Here is a 15,855-nt window from a genome sequence, read left to right on the forward strand (position 1 = left end):
CGTGATCAATTTTCCATGTAGAGGAGAATTACATTCCATTATACCCAGATCAGAAGGTGGTAGACAAAATGCCATGCAGTCAAAATAACTTCACACTTGCTAGATACAAGCAGGAACTAACATAACGGTACTCTAATGTTGATCTGTACGTTTGTAAAGAAGCAGACTTCAAGGCAGACGGGGAGATGAATGATCGCGGACTTCGTACAGGAAAAGCCTTTAATTGACGTACCCCCATGCTCTTGACAATAAATATACCTGCTATCCAGAGATGATACTGTATGTTCACTGAACTGCATTTTAAACACAACACTGTTTGTCAATTTACCACAGATGAGGAATTGCTAGAGAGTCCTTTTGAAAACAATGGAGGTACTAATGTTCTAACTTTTCCCCAAGGTAAGTGCAACAGTCAAATAAGAAATGTGTTTATTGCCACGATCAGATTTTTCTTTTTTTCTTTTATTCCCCACCCTGAGTTTCCAGCAAAGTGAGATTTGGCTAAATGTGGGCTATAGCAATCCTTGCCCGAGTAACTGTCAGGCTGTAATCACAATATAGTGATGTTCCCTTACATTTTCATCCAAGTGTTCCAGCGACAGGCAAGGCGACCTGTGGTAACATCAACTTCAACAAGGCCAACTAGTTCTGGCACATCAGGTAGTATTTTAAAATAAGTGAATTAATATGAATCCTTTAACTCCCAGAAGTGATTAAAATGTGACTTCTCCCTATGCTATCCATACATTATCCTGCAAACAGCTAATGAGAATACTTAAAGTTATTGGGTAGAAGTTATCTTGATCTAGCACCAAATTCCCATCACTAAATTACAGGGAAACGTCTAGCAGCTCGAAAGGAGAATTAACAATTAGATCTCAGTAGTGAGATAAACATTACAAACCTGGCTTAATGAAATGCAGTTTGTGCAACTCCATGAAAACAGACAAGAAAATGATTTTTGAGCAAATGCCAGTGTAATTAACCCTTGATCTAGTATACATTTAAATACAGTGAAAAATACTTGCTGTTCAGAATAGAATAGAATGCCATTTTTGACATAGTAAATGCATGTGGATGAGACTGGTCCCAATGCAAGGGCATCATTGTCACCTGCAAGCAGGGTACAACATTATTGTGATAATTTTGATTTTCTTCCAATTTGCTATTTAAAGCACTGTACTCATGTATTTTTCAAAGCTTAGCTGAAAATGGTCTAAAAACTTATGTTTGTCATGATTTACCTGAAAACAATGTGACAAGTAAATTGAGTGGACAATTAAAATGCACCTCTAACACTAAAACACTCACATGAGGTTCATTCAGATGAAAACCAGGTTTAATCAACAGCAAGGGTGATTTCAGTGAGAACTACTCCCAGTTGGAATTTTCAGATGGAGGGGAGGGGTGTTATCAGAAAAATCCCTTTACCAGTTTACATTCAGAAATATTTGATTTTTTTTTTGGTTAGGTCAGACAGAAGAGGAAAAAAAGGGTTGCATCTCCTCCACCAGGCGAGGACTACACAAAAATTATCCTTCGCCTCAGTGGTAATAAGAAAATTGGCAGGCGGTTTAGGCCAAATGCTTCATTCCAGGTACATTGGAGTACTCATATTTATGTACCCAGAATGTCACAGTTTTAGAGAAATTACTACTGATTCAGGTTGAAATTATAACCATCTGCTAGTTTATTAATTCACTTGACTAAATTAAGCACTGGTAATCCCCTAAGTACAGTCTCACTAAGGGGCAAAAGCAGATGATCATGACTTTCACTAACACACTCATGGATTTTCCTTGTTTACTATCTTATGGCTAGGTCATGATTCCTGAGTGCATTATGCCACCACCATAACAATGCCACCTCAATTCCAGCTGTTACTCAGCATGTACATGATACAAATATTTTGTCTTTGTAATTATGCAGGAAGTCTATGACTGGGCAGGATCTCTTGATGGCCTGCCACTACACTTCATAATACGGAGAAGGCAGCAAGTGGTGCGCCACAGTGAGCAATTACAGGGTCATGAGATCCTGGATGTAGGAGAAGGAGTAAGTACTTCCTTAAATTAGGAGCAAATGAACAACATTTACTTTCACATCAGCTTGCCAATACTTTCTTGTCAAGACAGCAGCTACCTCCTCACTCATTCTTCAACTAAAAAGTACACTTTTTCTCTCTTGAAATTTATAACAGGATGAAGAGGAGATAACTTCATCACTGCAATCGCAGGTAGGGAATGTAAGGTTCATGTACCTTGTACAGTCTCTAAATAGTAAAATTAGTTTAATTAGAGAATAGCCTAAACAAGGGGCATGATTTACATTCCTCAAGGCACTGGTGGCCATCTTAAGTAGTTCCAGTTCCATGTGAACTATGGTGCATACACCATTTTCTGCACAATAATCTTACCCACCAGCACATTGTATGATTTAAGTCCTAGCAAAATAAGTAAGAAATAGGTTGTTAATTAATATATGAGGTCATGCTACCCTTTATACAACAATTGGAGGATAGGCATGCTAACAGGTCCCTCATTGGTATGCGTCATGTATTCATGTAATGTTTAAATATAATGACATGTTAGCTTAAAAAAAGGTTCATGTTTTACATTTCAATAAGTTTGGTCATGCTTTAATAAAAATTATTGAGGAGTATTATTTGGGAACATGCAAGTTTAGAGAAGCAATTCTACTAACAATGAGTCTCACAACCATAAAAAAATCAAGTTAAGTAATGGTCTTGTTTTCATTTCAATTATTGAGGAACACCATTTGGGAACCTTAAAAAGTGACTTGTACTGAATTACACATTACCTTGCTGATTATGGCATGCACGCCTGCGAAAAGTCTATAATCTTACCCACCAGCACATTGTATGATTTAACTCCTAGCAAAATAAGTAAGAAATAGGTTGTTAATTAATATATGAGGTCATGCTACCCTTTATACAACACTTGGAGGATAGGCATGCTAACAGGTCCCTCATTGGTATGCGTCATGTATTCATGTAATGTTTAAATATAATGACATGTTAGCTTAAAAAAAGGTTCATGTTTTACATTTCAATAAGTTTGGTCATACTTTAATAAAAATTATTGAGGAGTATTATTTGGGAACATGCAAGTTTAGAGAAGCAATTCTACTAACAATGAGTCTCACAACTATAAAAAAATCAAGTTAAGTAATGGTCTTGTTTTCATTTCAATTATTGAGGAACACCATTTGGGAACATGTAAAGTGTACACAATTATGAGGACATGTTACTTAATGCAATAGGGATAGATTGACATCCCTTGTTCCCTGACTATGAGAATAACATTATAAAATCCCCTCACCAATACTTGGGGTGGAAAGACAAATCCACTTATTCCCAGTCTCCTTGTGAACATTAACAGTTGAAGTGGATAGACACAACCCTTGGGGGTAAGAGGTCAACCATACCCCTAGGGAGGAGGCTCTTCATAAGCATCCACACTTGGGGTAGACAAATTAGTGCCCCTTGGAACGAGCCTCTTTGTGAACATTAGCACTTGGGGTAGACAGAAAAGCTCCTCAGGATGTGGCTCTTCATGAGTATTGACACTTGGAGTAGACAGAAAGGCCTCTTGGGACGAGGCTCTTTGTTAGCCGCGACACTTGGGGTAGACGGAAAAGCTCCTTGGGACGAGGCTCTTTGTTAGCCGCGACACTTGGGGTAGACGGAAAAGCTCCTTGGGACGAGGCTCTTTGTTAGCCGCGACACTTGGGGTAGATGGAAAAGCTCCTTGGGACGAGGCTCTTTGTTAGCCGCGACACTTGGGGTAGACGGAAAAGCTCCTTGGGTCAAGGCTCTTTGTTAGCCGCGACACTTGGGGTAGACGGAAAAGCTCCTTGGGACGAGGCTCTTTGTTAGCCGCGACACTTGGGGTAGACAGAAAAGCTCCTTGGGACGAGGCTCTTTGTTAGCCGCGACACTTGGGGTAGACGGAAAAGCTCCTTGGGACGAGGCTCTTTGTTAGCCGCGACACTTGGGGTAGACGGAAAAGCTCCTTGGGACGAGGCTCTTTGTTAGCCGCGACACTTGGGGTAGACGGAAAAGCTCCTTGGGACGAGGCTCTTTGTTAGCCGCGACACTTGGGGTAGACGGAAAAGCTCCTTGGGACGAGGCTCTTTGTTAGCCTTGACACTTGGGGTAGACAGAAAAGCTCACTGGGATGAGGCACTTTGTTAGCCACAACACTTGGGGTAGACAGAAAAGCTCCTTGGGACGAGGCTCTTTGTGAGCATTGACACTTGGGGTAGACAGACATGCCTCCCTCTTCACAAGCATGTTTAAGCAATTCCATGGATAGTAGCAGTCAGTTTTACTGTTTAAAGTGTATGAAGTGTTTTAAAATTTGTAAATTTAATCAATGAAGGATGGTGTGATGCTCAAAGGAACAATGTGTATTTTAATTATGATAGTTACGCAGGATTCCTTTGAGCAGCACACTTCCCTTCCCTTGTTTTACTTGCAGGTGTCCTTCTTTGGGAATTTTCCTGCCAACAACAACAGCAACCTTTCTGCAACTGTAGTAGGTAAGAAAACCTTGATTTTCATTAACCTGTAAAAGAAATAGCATTCTTAGTCCACCAATGAAAATGCTTGTAGAACGATTACCACCCCCTGGTGATACATAGTTCATGATATGACAGTGACCCACAAAATATTATTTTGTTTGAATAATAACAAACTCAGGGTTTCAGCTAAACATAAAAATTGTGAACAAGAAACACATAGAACCAAGTAATTCAACATTTTCTGTATGATCATAGATGAAAGCCAAGCTGTGGGAGATGCAGAGAAAGAAGAAGGGACTAAGGAAGAAGATCAAGAAGAAAAGCAGGAAAAAGAAAAGGAAGAGGAAAAAGGAGTAAGTAATGAAGAAGAAACATTGGAAAATGGAGATAAAGGAGGGAATGGAGGAATACCAGTTGGAGTAGTAGAAAAAGAACATGAGGAAATGAAAGGAGAGAGACAAATTAAAGAAAAAGAACAAGGTACAAAAAAAAGAAGGAGGGACAGGAGGACAACAGCCAAAAGAAAGAAGGCAAAAAAGGACCCTTCAACATAAGAGAACTTCGGTAAGATTATGAGTACACAGAGTGTAAAAGTGTGATACAGATAAATGCTGCAGCATTTAACACAAATTTAAACTCTTTATGCGTGCAACAGTGAAAAGCTTTCAATCAAAAGTCTGTCAAGGAAAAACAAGAATATCAAAAATGGATTATGTACATAGGCTAGTAACAGTTGGCTTTTGTTCCTGAAATCAAACATGCTGACAAGAGATTTACAATTATAATTAGCTGAACAATGCTATGATGATTTGTAAATACATTGATTTTGTTTTTGAAGGATTGTGACAGCACCTGGAATTGAGAACTACGAAAATGGCAGACTTCATATTACTTAATTTATTATTCACCTCCTCAACTTGTATTAATTTCATGAACAGGTCATAAAATGTTCAATTCAGTTATTAAAAAAAGTGAACTAGCATTTTTATAATGTCTAATTGTACAGCCCAAAATGTCTTCCTTGTGTTTTTTTGTCATGACTGCCAATTAAAGATATGGCTTTTGCAGTCTATAAAGAGGGCTAGGTCAGGCTGTTTAAAAACCAAGGTAGAATCAACAAGCATTGATTATTTTGTTAAAAGTGAACTGTTGCAGTTGTTTAATGGCTTTTTGGTGGATCTATGAACACATTCATAACTGGATTGAACATTTTAAGACCTGTTAATAATGGAAACCTCTTTGCTCTTAATATTTGATTGCAAGGGATGAACATTCATTACTTTTCAGACTTTTTTTGGCAAAATTTCATACATCATTATACATCCATATATGGGGCTTTATTTTTCAGTGTATCACCAGTAACATGCATAATTAAGTATGGGGCTGTGCGGAAATTTTTCCCTTTTTTTTTGTCATATTCTCCAAAAGATTTTCATATTTAATTAGAGTTCTGTTCCTTTTCCTTGTTACAAAAGACGAATTGAAATAGAAACACGAATCAAAGTGTATTGAGCTCATATAATAAAAATAGAATGTGTGTACTGTTGCATGTTGTTATGTATACTTTTTTGTGGGGTTTTTGGGGCTGGTAAAATGGAGGGAGACACTTTCTTATTACACAACTGAGATTTAAAATAACCGAGAAACGTACACTCCAGGATTGAGCTTAAGTTTGAAACTGAACAAAACGTTACTACAAACTATGAACCAGCAACTCGGAACACCCTCCCGTAAAGAGCCAATGCTCACCTTAGTGTCATTTCCTTCATCTCCTTCGCAGTATAAATCATTCTTTGCTCTTCTTCTGTCACTCTTCTTAATTTCTTTCGAATTAGACCGAAAACATACTCCTAAAAAGTCCCGAATTCACGAACTAAACTCGACAAATTTGCCAGAAACATGGCCACTCTCGCTCGTCCCATGCTCCCTCCCAAGTCTTGGTACCAGATTACCTCTCATTTGCTGAATGAAGATTAAACCGAGCTCGATACCAAATCGAGCTCGATATGAAACCTATAGAATGCGAGGCAAACCGTGCTCGATAGAATACGTGGCAAACCGAGCTCGATAAAAATAACTGAGGTCGATAAGAGCAGATTGAGTTCGTCGAGCTCGTCTTTTTAATCGAGCACGATATAGTGGAATCGAGCTCGAATAGAATTGACTGCATTTCGAGCTCGTTGAACCGAGGTTGGTTTGAAATGGTACTCGAATTGCTATTCGAGTACGGTGAACATGAATCGAGCTCGGTTGCCCAGATACCAAATGTGGTCCGAAAAGCCTTTAATTGACGTACCCTCAGACGATGACAGCATATTTAATCGATCAGTGTTTGATATTGCACACCCTTCACATGCAGGTGACTTTCACGTTTCTCCCTCTGAAACCGGTTCATCGATCACCAAACTGCAAGTTACATCCAATGCTATTAATACTTCCACATAACTAGATGAGCGCATGGTCAACAATAATAACAGGAAAACAGTGTCCAACCTTCTTTGCCCTCTTCTTTAGTGATGAAATTGCAGTAAATGCTGATTTATGAACTGAAAATGCGCAAAGGTTCTATTTTTGGGGTTTATGAAAACCTCTCCAGCCATTGAAATTCCAGATTTATCAGATGAGGAAATATCAAGTATGCCTGAACCCAACAAGGCTCTCTTACTCCTTTCTGACATGCTGAGGCCTTTAATAGCCAAACTTTAATCACAGATGAGAATGAATGCGAAAAGGGGTAAATTGTTTCTTGACTTGATTCATTCTTTAGCGGGATTCTTCACTCCAAAATCTGGATTCTGGATTTCAATGCCCTGTAGACCGGATTCCACAAGCAAAAATTGCTAGATTCTGAAATCCGGGTTACCTCATATGAGGCAAAATCGTGGGGCTCATCATCAATCTCCTTTGCAATTTATGCCTCGTTATAAATTTCTCTCCGATCAAGCACATTCTCTTTGTCATCTGCTGATAAAGTTAATCTACAATGATCAAATCCATGAGTGTGAGGCAGGTAGTAGAGTTTATCTGGAATACCAGGCACTGTGCAATGCTGTCTTATGAAATGGCTGTTCCATTCATGTTTCACTTTATCAAGTTCAAATTGCAGAATGTTGGAAAACACAAACCAGACCCATCCATGTGCAAGTGGGTTACTTAAAGTAAGCTTTCTTTCAATCACGAGTGCCTTAGAAAATCTATGACCCACACAGTGAAGCCCCTTTCACTATGTGACCACCAATTTTGGATGTGCTGATTGGCATGTAAAAATGGACAACGATATGCAACCGTTTTACCGGATAAAAGGCACTGTAAGGCAGCCAGACCACAATCTGTTTGCAATAACATTGGTTGCAGTCTGCTTTTTTCCACTGCATTGAGGAAAAACTGGCTTGAATCACGGGACAATTGTTACTTTTAGATACTTTGAGCCACAATATTCTCCTGGAAAATCCATTCACATATAGCCATGTATAGGTAAGCCGTAAGGCTTCAGTTTGTCGTATCCGTTTACATGTCAAGCTGTGTTTGGACCTCGTGAGATGAATGATCGACAAAGAAGCTTCCTGGCCTTTCGAAGGGTAGATGCCTGTAAATCAAGCTCTTGTAAACCATGACCATGTCTCAAGGGACAGCAACACTGTAGCTTGTTCCACATCGCACGATATCCAAAAAGTGATGAAGGGCCTTCGATTTCACGTTTAATCATCTCTCAAACTTCGTGCTCTGAATGGAACTCATTTCTTCTTCTCAACCCATACTCACGCAGTCCTCTCTTTAGAGTCCTCGAGTTCATAGAAATACCATGGTTTTTGTCTAAAACTGAACAATAGTATCATAACGAAATCCTCTTTCAAAGCAATGTTTAATGGCAAATCTCTCATCTGACGAACCGTGCGACACATTTTTCTGTTCATCCCTTTCATTTTCCACATCAACGGTAAATTATTTGCCACATTCGTGGCAGAACATCGCAGTGCACTTGGTACAGTCATAATAATAATAATAATAATAATAATAATAATAATAATAATGCTGTATTAGTATTTTCCTACGTTTGACTTGGCAATAGCAGGAACATGTGCTCTAATCGGTATCTTACGTTTGTTTGGGCATTCTCCCAGATGTTGCATTGGTTAGTAGAGAACCCAGTGATTCATTCTAGTGTTTCTCTTCTTGCAACAAATGGAAGCCTTAGACCCGAGAACATGGCTTGATAGCTTTTCCTGCATCTCCGTTTCATTTTGTCATGTATTTGCGTCATTTATTGACTGAAACGAAGAGAGCTTCTCTCCTGGATTCAGCAGGTCATAGCATTGCCTGGTTTAACCAGTTAGGTGGCGAGCCGTCTCCTACTGAACCTCTTTTGTGAAGAATATTATTGCCGGTACGCAGCGTTTGCTGGCGCGTCACACAGCCAAGAAGGAGCCTATCACAGCCTTTTAGTTAGAACAGTCAGTTGCCTGCAAGGCGGACTCGATGGCCTCTTCGTATAATTTTCGTTCGGTTGTTATATGCTTGCTGGCTTTTGCTGCCTTTCGCAGACTTGATGAGCTCCCCAAGCTTTTTCGATCCGATGTTAAAATCGAAAATGACATGTGGGGCTCATCACTCCTGCCGCAAATGCTGGCTTGCCAGACCGGCTTTTTAAGCTTCATGGCCGCTGGGCTAGTGAAGTGGCTAAGAACGGGAATGTGCAAGATTCTTTATCTTCACGACGTTTTTTCGGTTTCTAAGGCTTATAGGTATCTAGTTTTTTCGTGCGTACCGCTTTTTAATTTATTCTGTTATCCATTTAGTTGGTCTTGTCCGGGGGACCGTTGTATATGGTATTGTGCAAGTGGATGTACGGGAGGTTTTTCATCCAGCTGTTGTTCCACGATCCCATGTCAGTTAGCTTGTGATTTAGATGTTTGGAGCTAAGTGTTACATAGATTTTTTTTCAAACCTATATAATACTTTTTTATGATACGTTATGTATCCTGTAGTCTATTCGGAGAATAAACCGAGCGCTGGGCTTGAAGCGAGCTGCACCCAAGGGTATTGTGTGTTCTTTTGTTGGGTCAAATCGAGATTTAGAGGAGAGCGGGACAAAGTACTGACTACTGACGCGATTTTGCGAAAAAAAACCAAGCTGTTTTTTTTTAAAAGATAGAATAATTTTACTCCGCAATTCGATGGTTTTTGTGCTAAAAGTTACAAAAAAAATTGATGTCCGCAGAGAAGACGCACATCACATCAATAACGACGAAAACGAATGCAAAGGTGTGGGAGACAAGGTAGCATAAGGTGCAAAGTTCTTACTCGAGATGGCTACGTCAATTTGCTTTTCATTATCAAAAGTTCTAAAGGATACATAGTTATAGTTGCCATTTTCAACTTCATTAGTTTTCCAAAATAATCTAGCGACTTTTGCGGGTAAACGAAAACTGAGAACGCAGATATTAGCATTTTCACAATGTTCACGCAACGCTGTAATGAATTTCTACAACTTTTAAAATCAAATTTTACTTAGGGCGCTGGCTTACATTTTTTGTGTGCATCGATCGTTTTCAAAATCATCGAAATCTGAATTCTGATCTTTGCTAAAAGACAAAATTGTCAGCTAGCAAGAATTTTCATTATGGGTGATTTTTGACTTATTTGAACGTGAAAATAAATGGAAATAATATATTAGCATAAGCCACTCAGTTAACATTGTAATAAGCTAGGTGATTATTTCTTATTCCTTTTAAAATCGTGAATTTGACATGGAGACAGATGTTTTTGCGTAAACTGCAGTTTGCGGCCAGTTATCGGTATATTTCCATTATGTTGCGAAAAGATGATTTATTACTAAGAAAATGACTCTACCTCATAAAAATTGATTCCGTGCAGGAATTTCCTGGAAATAACTCTCCTTTATACTTTACCCATTTAACACTCTCGTTTTAGGCTAAATCCATGTTGAATTCCCGATTAAGAGAATAGTTTTTAATTTGTAATTTAGCACGTTCGACAACTCTTTTTCTTAGCGGTGACTTAGGGTGTAAATATGTAGTACTTTTCATCTTCTGCTCTCTTCTGTGTAGCTCTTTTAGGGGCAGTACCTTGGGTACGCCCTTTCTTCTCCGAATTTTTTGTTTATTCTGCTGTTATGCAACAGCCTTCAGGGACTATTTTCTCTTAAGATATCTTTTCAAGTATGATTTTAATTCTGTCAGTAAGCTTATTATAACATTTTTATTGTCAATCTTGTTTTTTGTTTTGCAAATGACTTATTAGACAACTTCTTAATATTTTTAATATGCTTAACGGTCCACGGATGTGTATAAAAATTTGCTCAAAGATTAGACCGGATAACATGCGTGATTAAATAGTTATAGAAGGTTGAGGTACCTAGTGCGACCCAAATCCCAAGAAGAAGAATAAAACGATATTTAGGTAAGCGTTTAACCCGCAGCAAACACTTCCGACACTCTTTCGCGTCATGATCTCCGGTTATCTTATAGCCTACGTGTAGCCGTACCCCCCTCCCCCCCAGGCGAAAGGGAAGCGATGGAATGTCTACGCAAACCTAAGACTAATCGTGTTCCGTGGCGCCACACTAATTGATGTAAAATACTGTCATTTGATAATACTTTTTGCGAAGTAGCACGTGCTAGTGTGAAGGTTATCGAGATAAAAGACAATACTGAACTGAATTCTTTTTCTGTTTTTCGGGTAAATTTGCAATTCAGCGTCCGATTTCAAATATGTATTTTATTTTAAGGATATGGGAAATGATTATAGAGTAAGAAGAGGACGATGTTCGATGTAGGAAATGATTATAGAGTAAGAAGAGGACGATGTTCGGTTAGCATCGCGCTTAGAAAATTAGATTTCAACGTCCATGCAGTTTCTGCTTGCGTTTGTAAACAGTGCCACGGTCGACGAAGATGGATCATTTGCTGCAGAGTCTCAAGGTTTTTATAGATTTCTTTAAGAGATAGTTGCGCTGCAAGCGTGAAGAAAGAGCGAGTCTTTTCTCAGTCGAAAGAATCACTGCAAGAAACAACTAACATTAGTTTCAGTGACAAAACGTACAGCAGCCGGACACGGTCTTAATTGCTTCGCAGCACCGTTCGTAAAGAGAGAGAAGGTTGAAGGCAGACATCCCTCTAGGCCCAAGTCCATTAAGATAGTGCACCTGGTCTTTTGCGAGAGCTTTAACGGGTGGCGCAATAGATATAGTGACCGGTTTCTTCTAGAGAAGAGAGGCGACCGATCACTGGCGCTGCTTAATATATTACAGATTTCCATAGCCAGTTGGTAACGAAACGGAGACATCGTTACCTTCAAAAAACATATCTATGGCTTTCTGCTGTTCTTCTTCAAATGCCTCTATCCTAAAAGTCGCGCAAACTTTTTTTAAAACCTCGTCGTAGATCACTGTTGCCTGAAAAGTTGACCACGAAAGCATCTTGTCGACCGTCTGGTTCGCTAGTTTGAAAATTAATTTTCAACTCTAGCCAATCAGAATTGACGAGAGAATCTGCAAAAGGGACTAACCAATAAAAAGTCATGACACATTTTCTTGCAAAAGAGTAATGTCACGGAACACGATTAGTTTCAGGTTTGCGTAGACGTAGGGTACGGCTACACGTAGGCTAACCTTTCAAAAGAGATTTATCTAAACGATATCGATTCTAAATATTTTTTTCGGATTTGCTTTTGGATTGTCATTTTTCGGCTTTTGTAGTTTATAATCTCTGGTGTGAAAATTATTTGCGCCATCCCTGTAAAAGTAGACATTTTCGTAAGGCCTAATAACCACAGTTTTCACATATTTAATTCATTTTTATTATTTTGACCATTTAACAGTATGGCAGCTTATTTATTTGGAGTTTATTTGACGATGCATTTAAATCAACACCTTTGGTTTTGATCGGAACATGATCTGCACATGTAGAACCATAAAGTGCGTCTAACATTTGCATTTTAACGCTTCATTATTTTCAAATACTTTTGTAAGTTCAAAGTGGTGCTCATGACTAAAGCTTTCAATCATGTAAACGCTGTATCTCAGAAGTAAGAAAAACACAAAAAAACCCAGACATTCTTTTGAGAATGAAAAATTGTCTGAATGTTGACCGAGAGTAAACTCATCAAAGATCAGAACTCAAGCCAAAACACTGCGCAAGAAAAAGGGACTTTGAATTTCTCGAGTTGTCGGCGTTTGTTTCCACTTCACGCCTGTAAAGGCTACTCTCCAATCATACACTATTTTGCCTGCTGGCGGTGATCCGTGGAAAGAGGGATGTTGTTAAAAGTGGTAATGGGGAATTGGGGATGTGCAAGAAGTCTCTCAACAGAAAGGTGTCCCAAAAGAAATAGAAATATAGACATTCTTTACGCATAAAACCTGGAATAGTGATTTGATTTTTTTACAATTCGGTCAACTCGGTATTGCTAGTGTAGACACCTGGTGGTATCTCCTCTGGCTGGTTGTCTCACAAGTCCCATAGAAATAGAATGTAGCATAAATTTATGGAGGTTGAGTGTTTAAGGTATCAAAAAAATATATATTTTAAAGTGTATCGATGGAAGACTAAAACGTTTATTTGTCTACGATATAGAGATCGGTCAAGGTTATCCAAAACTAGGAACATTTTAAAAAGCTTACCGTTCAGGCTACCGTAAATCAATTAAAAATGATTAGATTAGATGACTACAACATGCTAAGGTACTCGAGGAATCCAAAGTCGAAATAGAAGAATTGAATAAAGCGATAGTTAAGGTGATCATTCAACTCCTTTTATGCTGTTGTTATGGTTGTAGTTTATTTGTTGTTTTCCTATCGGAGAGGCGAGAGGATTCTGTTTTCCTCCTTGTATGGCTGATCTTTTCTGTCGTAGAAATATCTGCCAGAGTTTTTCTATTGCAAACTTCAAAAAGTTTTTCAAACGCCTGATACAATTAGAGAATTGTGGTCTGGCGTACTTAATCTAACATCAAAAATACGCCAAGTAACTGCAAGTGGTGCATACCAATGAAACGGGAAGCCTGGGGACTCACAATATTGTGTGATTTGTTTAATGATTGTGATGGGGGAGCACTTTACAATTTTGGTCTGCTTTTACTTCAAAAACTCCATTCCAAGATCATTAAATTCAAAACTTCGAGTGAACTCGTGACAATCGGACGAAACTGTTCGAAGAAAAGCGGAAGCAGTGCAAGTTAATCTTCTGTCTCGACACTCGCATTTTCATTTATAAGAAATCCAACAAAGTGCAGTTACTGGCTGATGCTCGTCAAAAATCTTACGAATAATTTTCATTCTAATTGTCTCAGTTAACACACTTAATGAATTGTAATTGACTGATTTCGTGAAATTTACACGCATCTCGCAGTCAGACTTGCAAGTGCGCGTAGAACACGCAGTTTGCGTGTTGCGCGCGTGCAGTCTTTTAACTAATTTTAACTGAATGCATTTTTAACCAATTGTGACCCTCCACGGGATTTCGGGGAATAAGATAAACGCACGCACACGGTACACTAGCACGCTAAAACAAAAGAACTAGCTTTTAACACGTTAGATGCTGATAACTTGCCTCATTAACATCGCAATCATTGTCTTGCTTCGCGCGGTAGAAACAAAGGAACGTGCCATTTGCTTATAATAATAATAATAATCATCATCATCATCATCATAATAATAAAGACTTCATTTAAAGAGGGTTAACACTCAATAGCCAAAGCCTAATAGACTTTTGGCCCTCGGAAATAGAAAATTACAAATTATGAACACAAATATAATATAATAAAAGTTAAAAACCTAAATTTATGGGAGACGCGAATAGTTGAATTACAATGACATTAAAACTTCTGTAAACTATAAGTAGCAACAGATATAAAAGTTAAACACTAAAATGGTCTAAATGTTGTTGCGCTGCGAAGAGCGTTTTACATAAATGAGTTTTTAAGGACTTAACGGAGTCTGATCTTCTGATATTTAGAGGCACATTATTCCAAAACCATGTTGCTAATACAGCAAAAAAACGGCCTCTTTCAGTCTCACGCTTATAATAAGGACAGATAGAATTATTGCCAGCATATCGCGTGCTTTTGTTATGTTGTGTATTGTTACTCGTTAAGTGTTCATCGGAAGAGAGCCATTTACGCTTATAAAAAAATAGCACATTCATTAATTATACACTGTTCAGAAAAAGATATCCATCCCAGCTTATAAAAAAGTGTCACAAAGTGTGCTAGGCGGTCGGCATATGAAATGATTCTAGCTGCACGCCTCTGTAATTTCAAGACTCTGTAAAGTGATCCCTTGTCACATGATGGCCAAATGACGTCAGCATAGCTTATTACTGGGCGAATAATGGCATTGTAGAACAAAAATCGCTATTTAAGTAACAGAAAGTTTCTAATTTTACTTAAAACACCTATGCACGAGGCAAGCTTATTGCAAAGATTTTCAACATGACAGTCAAATGAGAGTGAACCATCGATTGTTAAACCTAAAAGTGTTTTTCTATTTTCCTCAACTGTGAGAGCAAATCCATCGTTGATCTTAGACGCCAGGCACTTTCCGGTGATCGCCAAGACTTTAGACTTTGACTCGTTTATTGGGAGTTTATATGAGTCGGCCCAGTGACATCTTTCATTTGCGGATATATTTAGTGAAAGTTTAACTTCAGGAAAAGTGCATAACGTATTGTGCACATGGCGCTTAATGACTTTCGACAAACCTGGTAACACTGAAATGGGACGATAGTTACACGGATCACATTCAGCGCCATTCTTATACAAGGGTATAAAGGTATACAAAAAAAATGTCCTAAGGGGCTCGATGAAGGGACTGCTTAAATTGATCGTCAAAACGTTTCATGTCGCGTTATCTAATACGCGAAATTGTCTTCATGCGATTTAGTCGGGCATATTTGCGTTCTACAAAAGTTGGTAGATGATCAGCAAGACCGATGTTGTGACTTGTGACCAATTTGATATGCTGAGGCCGATTACAATACACATTATCCAAACACGTCCTACTCACGGGGCGTGTAATGAAATCTACAAACTGTTTGAAATGCAAATTAAGAAGTCCTTTTGCAAGGCGATGTTTACCATAGCCCAGTTTGTCTCTGAAGTCGATGATAATATCGGAAACAATCAAAGTTTCTTTATTTAATAAATGAACCCTTTAGATGCTCGCTTCAATGCTCATGTCGTCAGCTTTGTTAGGAGAAGGTAGTCGATAAATAAACGCTTGGAACTTTGCTCAATATAACACGGAGACCGTGCCAATTTTATAACACGCCTCTTAAAGTTAAAGTTGCTTTC

At 38.6% G+C, this 15,855-nt stretch overlaps 2 protein-coding genes and 1 long non-coding RNA gene across 6 annotated transcripts in view; 2 read left to right on the forward strand and 1 right to left on the reverse strand.

Annotated features, from left to right (window-relative positions):
- LOC149050919 (uncharacterized) overlaps positions 1-15,855 on the forward strand; it is a 218,824-nt gene that overhangs the window by 179,487 nt on the left and 23,482 nt on the right. The gene's annotated exons all lie outside the window — the stretch shown is intronic.
- LOC149050933 (uncharacterized) lies at positions 233-6,817 on the reverse strand. 4 transcript variants are annotated; one of them, XR_016183310.1, is made up of 4 exons: positions 6,295-6,817; positions 2,821-4,589; positions 576-2,272; positions 233-261 (listed from the first exon to the last, which is right to left on the reverse strand). It is a non-coding gene; the product is annotated as an uncharacterized LOC149050933 (long non-coding RNA). The 4 variants fall into 4 exon arrangements; XR_016183309.1 differs by having other exon boundaries at positions 233-293; XR_016183312.1 differs by having other exon boundaries at positions 234-258.
- Positions 1,924-5,691, forward strand: LOC149050934 (uncharacterized). Its single transcript, XM_089195137.1, has 5 exons — positions 1,924-2,055; positions 2,201-2,236; positions 4,503-4,563; positions 4,801-5,109; positions 5,384-5,691. The coding sequence occupies exons 1-4, from the start codon at positions 1,924-1,926 to the stop codon at positions 5,097-5,099; spliced, it is 528 nt and encodes a 175-aa protein (XP_089051263.1). The 3' UTR covers positions 5,100-5,109; positions 5,384-5,691.

This window comes from Pocillopora damicornis, chromosome 2, assembly GCF_964200805.1.
Source record: "Pocillopora damicornis chromosome 2, jaPocDami1.2, whole genome shotgun sequence".
Lineage (NCBI taxonomy): Eukaryota > Metazoa > Cnidaria > Anthozoa > Scleractinia > Pocilloporidae > Pocillopora > Pocillopora damicornis.

What these genes read in the sequence shown, in the direction of transcription:
- LOC149050934 (XM_089195137.1), top strand. Translation starts at nt 1,924, where the DNA reads ATGCAGGAAGTCTATGACTGGGCAGGATCTCTTGATGGCCTGCCACTA. An exon ending in CTTCATCACTGCAATCGCAG is followed by an intron (nt 2,237 to 4,502) that starts GTAGGGAATGTA and finishes TTTTACTTGCAG; the next exon opens with GTGTCCTTCTTTGGGAATTT. An exon ending in CCTTTCTGCAACTGTAGTAG is followed by an intron (nt 4,564 to 4,800) that starts GTAAGAAAACCT and finishes GTATGATCATAG; the next exon opens with ATGAAAGCCAAGCTGTGGGA.